The sequence below is a fragment of the Orcinus orca genome, chromosome X (assembly GCF_937001465.1).
Source record: "Orcinus orca chromosome X, mOrcOrc1.1, whole genome shotgun sequence".
Lineage (NCBI taxonomy): Eukaryota > Metazoa > Chordata > Mammalia > Artiodactyla > Delphinidae > Orcinus > Orcinus orca.
In genome coordinates, this window is record NC_064580.1 from 20,199,050 (window position 1) to 20,204,391 (window position 5,342).

General features: G+C 55.2%; 1 protein-coding gene across 1 annotated transcript; it reads left to right on the forward strand.

Annotated features, from left to right (window-relative positions):
* Positions 1-1,197: 1,197 nt before the first annotated feature.
* LOC101279684 (melanoma-associated antigen B4-like) lies at positions 1,198-2,462 on the forward strand. Its single transcript, XM_004283093.3, has one exon. The coding sequence runs from the start codon at positions 1,198-1,200 to the stop codon at positions 2,341-2,343; it is 1,146 nt and encodes a 381-aa protein (XP_004283141.3). The 3' UTR covers positions 2,344-2,462.
* The last annotated feature ends 2,880 nt before the right edge of the window (positions 2,463-5,342 follow it).

Here is a 5,342-nt window from a genome sequence, read left to right on the forward strand (position 1 = left end):
GGAGTGAAGGACGGGACCCTCCTGGGGACCGCAGGGCTCCACACCCCAGAATGGCGGCCACGCGGACCCCGCCCCTGACGTCGGCCTGGGAGCCTCCGGGCAGGTCTAAAGACCGAGGGGCTCCCTCAGTGCGAACGCGGACGGACGGACAGACGCGGGAGGCCCAGGGAGGAGGGGGCCTTGTCCTGAGGGGCTGGCCGCAGGTCAGCAGAGGGAGGATTTCCAGGGCACGGGAGGAGTCAGGGCGAGGACCGTCCTCCCCGTCGCAAGGGCACCTCAGAGCCCCTCCCCTGTTGTCAGCCGCTTCCTTCTGGCCACACACGGAGGAGGGAGGGCTGCTGTCTGAGAGGGGAGGTGCAGGCCAGCAGAAGGCGCGTCCCTAAGCACTCCCAAGAGTCAGCCCAAGCCCTTGAGTGAGGGCCAGTGGGGCCGCCAGCCGCAGGGCCTCGACCTGTCTGCCGCACGCTGCAGGCCTGGTAAAACTCTGCCACATGCGGCCGCGTGGTCACCCTCACCGCCTCCGAATGGGACGCAAGGAGGTGCCGGCACTGGTGCGAGCAGATGGCCCTCGGGGCAAGAGAGGAGCTCCAGGCTGCACCGGCCGTCCAGGGAGGACCCCGAGTGAGGACTGAGAGAGTCACCCACCCCGAAGAGAAGGGACAAGAGAGAATGTGGCCCGTCCCCTCCTGTCAACCCTTAGACTCCCAAGAAAGGACTGTCAGGCTGAGACTGCCCGTAATTTCCTCTGCCAGCTTCAGGCTGAGACTGCCCGTAATTTCCACTGCCAGGTTCGAGGGAAGTTAGAGCTTTGTTCTGAAGGGGCAGCCACCAGGCAGCAGAACGGAGGGTCCCAGGACCCTTCGGTGGTGGGCTGAACGCTCCCGCCTTTCCTCCTCTTGGGTGTCGTGGAAGATGCTGGTGTCAACTTCAGAGCAGCTGGGGGGGTGGGGGAGTCTTGCCAACAACCATCATCCGGATTCTGAATGGGAACCGAGGGGACCTACCTCCCCTGCCAGCCCCCACTGTCACCCCCATACCGCCCAGGCAGGGCTGGCTGGCTGTGCCCCAAGGCTCACTCTACTGTCCTCCACAGGGGTCTCAGGGGACAGGCTGAGCACGAGAACAGGAGCCCTGTGGGTCCTCGGGCAGTGCCCTCCAGGACCCTGCAGAGGCGGCCTTGGTTAAAGCCAGGGAGGAATGTCCCCGCTGAAGGTGCTCACAGCATCTCCTTGTCCCTCCCCCAGGTGCCCTCGTTGCCTGCCTTCCTGCGCACACTCCCGCCTGCTGGCCCTGACCTGTGTCATCATGCCTCGGCGCCGGAGGAACAAGCGCCATGGCCGCAAGAAACGCCACCAGGCCCGGGGGGAGACTCAGAGTCTCAAGGGTGCCCAGGCCACTGAGGAGGCGGCGGCGGCAGAAGAGATACAAGAGTCGCCGTCTTCCCCCGCTTCTGTTTCTCGGGATACTTCCCCGAGCTCCCCTGCTGCTGGCACTCACCAGGAGCCTCAGGGAGCCCCAGCCACTACCTCTCGTGATGAAGGAGTTTCATGCCCAGGATCTGAAGAGGGTGCCCAGAGCCAAGATGAGAAAAGTGCAGGTACCTCCCAGGCAGCACCTTCCGTTCGCAGCAGTTGCAGAGATCCTCTGAGAAGGAAGTCCACAATGTTCGTGGAGATCCTGCTGGAGAAGTACATAACGAAGGAGCCCATCCTGCAGGCAGCACTGCTGAAGACTCTCAACAAGAAGTACAAGAAGCGCTTCCCTCAGATCCTCAGCAGAGCCTCTAATATCATGGAGGCTGTCTTTGGCCTCGAGCTGAAGGAAGTCGACCCCAGCAGTCACTCCTACGCCCTCATCAGCAAGATGGTCCTCCCCAGCGACGCAAGTCCGAGTGATGAGTTCAGGATGCCCACGTCCGGCCTCCTGATGACTGTCCTGGGCGCGATCTTCATGAAGGGCAACCGTGCCACCGAAGAGGAGCTCTGGAAATTCCTCAATGCGTTGGGTTACCATGCTGGGAGGAGGCACTTGATCTTCGGGGATCCCGGGAGGCTCATCAGCAAAGATTTCGTGCAGCAGAAGTACCTGACGTACCGCCAGGTGCCCGACAGCGATCCTCCACGCTATGAGTTCCTGTGGGGCCCGAGAGCCCACGCTGAAACCAGCAAGATGAAAGTGCTGGAGTTTTTGGCCAAGATCATCGGTACCGTCCCCAGTGCCTTACCAGATCTCTATGAGGAGGCTCTGAAAGATGAGGAAGAGAGAGCCGCGGCCAGGGCTGCAGCTCTTGCAGAGGGCAGAGCCCCTTCCAAGGCCAAGGCCCGCAGCTCCTCCCACATGTAGCGAGGGAGGCCGTGGGCCGTTAGCTCACTTTGTTTTGGAAGAAAGCAGTCAGGCTCCTAAATAGTGCAGAGTAGTAGGGGTGGAGGGAACAAAGTATAGATCTTATTTATCTTCCTGTTTTAAACTAGTAACTTCTATATATTATTGATTGATTTAGGGTTTTTCAAATGTTTTTTTCTTCTAATAGTGTGTTTTCTTAAGAATAGGAATTCCTGAATGACCACTGCTTGCATATTTACTGCTGTTTAAAGAGTTCTAAAGTTACAGTTTTGGTATATGTAAAAGGAATTCACAAACCATCTATATTTTCTGTATGATCCAGAAGTAGAAAACATGGCACTGCAATAGACATTGTCATGGAAATGTGAAAGGCGACCACAAAATATTTAGGAACAAAAAATGGAGAAAACAGAGTAAAAGCCATTTAACTCGTGGTTTGCCTTATTTTGTTTAAACTTTCTTTTGGTAGAAATAAAAGATACTTTGACTGATTTAGCTCATTTGTATTTGTTTCTTTTGCCCTAGTGCACTGCATATTCTCTGCTACCTACTGGATTAAAAATAAACTGATGGGAGGGTGGTACTTTGGGGTTCATAATAATCATATCATAACTGCCATTCATCAAAAACCCAATATTGCGTAATGAGTATGCCACTGCTTTACATGTAGTACAGAACATTCCAACATTCACGCAGGATAGGATTTAGCAAACTCCCTTCACAGGTGAATAAGTTGCAGGTGTCTCAAGTTCACAAGACTGATTAAGTGACCTTGCTGGGTCTAGTCCCCTGGTCTGGAATAGTCTAGAGCCTACACTCTTCCACTCCTCCCAGCCTAAGCCAGACCTTACGTCTTTTAATTCATTTTTCTTCTCACCACTCCAAAATGTATCTCATGGGATAAAAGGGGCCCTGTTCCCAAAGCACTGTTTTGGAATACAGTAACAATAACGCTGAATAAGTGAATGGTATGAATAAAAAGAAAAATTTTTGCTGACAATGGGATCTTCTACATATGCAATGTCAGATACCCTGAAAAGATCAGCATCTCCTCATTTACTCTTCAAGTTTCTCAGGGACATAAAAGCCTTGGTTTAAGAGCTGTGTCCTCAGGTCAGTGGAGGGAGGAGTCCCAGCCTCTGATAGTTACTCAAGGTGAGGACCTTAGAACAGAAGGGGGCCCCACAAAGTCTACCCTGCTTTCTCCCTTGTGTGGCCATGCGCAGAGCTGCCTGTCTGAAGGTACCCCTTCTTTTCCTCCGGGGCAAGGGTGGAGAGGTTCTCAGGGAGGTGAGTTCCTTGGTCTTGTGGCAGCATCTCCAATTCTGCCCAAGTAGGAGATCCTAGCAGGCCTTAATTTGCTTCAGGGTGAGGACACTGGGTGCCGATGAGTGGACTCCCCAAAACAAAGGGGACCACACAGAGGCCCCCGGCAGGGGTAGCCAGGGAATAGGTCTCTTATCTCCCCTTCTGGTGTCTCAGGAAGGTGAAAGCCTTGGCCTGAGGCTGGCAGACAGACAGTAGGGAGGGTGGAGTCCCATATGCTACCTGAAGTCAAGGTAAGAAAACAGAGTTAGGACTGAGGGGCCACTGACTCCAGAAGAGTGGGGCCTTGTAAAGTCCTGCTCCTCAGAAGACCCCAACAGCTTTGGACAGATCTGGTTCATCCTGACTTCCAATTCAGAATTCCCAAGAAGGTAATGCCTTTGTTCTGAGGAGCACAGCTTCAGGGCAGTGGAGGGTGGAGTCCTGGGTCTGGTCAGGCATCACGATGAGGACCCTGAATGAGGAGCAAGAGGACCACTCACTCCAGAACAGAGGAGAATGCAGAGTCCCGCCCCTGAGGTCAGCCCCAGGAGGCCCAGGACAAAGCTTTCTGGCTGACCTGCCCCCTCTTTCCACTGGGGGTGGTCTCGGGGAGGCGAGGGCCTTGGTCTCTGGGGAACAGCCTCACTCAGTAGAGACTGGAAATCTAGTGACTCTAAATGAGGATAAAGGGACTCCACCTAGAGCAGAGCCCTGCCACTGGATACCTCCCCTTGGCAAATCCAGGAATGTTGGCATGGTGCGCCCCACGCCTTTCCTTTTAGAGCGTCTCAGGTAGATGAGGCGCTTGGTCCCAGGGGCCAGCCTCAGGGGAGCACAGGGAGGAATTCCAGGTCATGCCAAGAGTCGAGCAGAGGACCATGAGCGCTGAGGGAACCACCCAAGTCATAAAAGTGGGGACGCCACAGAATCCCTCCCTTACTGTCGGCCATGAGTGACCACAGGCAGTCATGCGCACGTGAGGCAACCCTCACATCCTCCTAGGTGGTCTCAGGGAAGTAAAGGCTGTAGTATGAGAGCACAGGCCTCTCTAGGTCACGGGAAGAGCCAGCGTAAGGACTCCGAGTGAGGACCAAGGGGAACACACAACCGAAAAGAGAGAGGAACAAACGCATAGCCCCACCACCCTTTCGGCCCGGGGAAGCCCCAGGCAGGGGTAGTTCGATGTGTCACCCACTTGCCTCCGGCTCTGGAGGACTCAGGTCGGTAGAGGGAAGAGTCCCAGATCCTGACAGAGTGAGGACTATTGAGGTCACAAACCCCAGAAGAGCAGAGCCCGGGGAATCTTGCCCTCTGTGTTAGTCCTCATAAGGAAGCCCCTCAGAAATAGCTGTGGCTACACGTGGCCTACTCTGACTTCTACTTCTGGGGACTCAGGGTGGTGAGGACTTTGCTCCGAGGCTGGCTGACTCAGCACAGGGGAAATTTCCAGGTTGTGCTAGGAGTTGGGGTGAGGACCTAAGGCTGGAGTGGAGCATGAAAACCATAACAATGGGGGCAGCACATCATCTCTCCCCTGCTGTCAGTCCTGGGAGACGCCTCGAGAGATGTCAGGCCGAGCAGAGGCAACCCTTAACTCCTCCCAGGGTGACAGAGAAGTGGGGACACTAATAGGTGAAGAGAGGGAGAAATTACAGGTCTTCCCAGGAGTCAAACTGAGGAAGAGCCTGAGT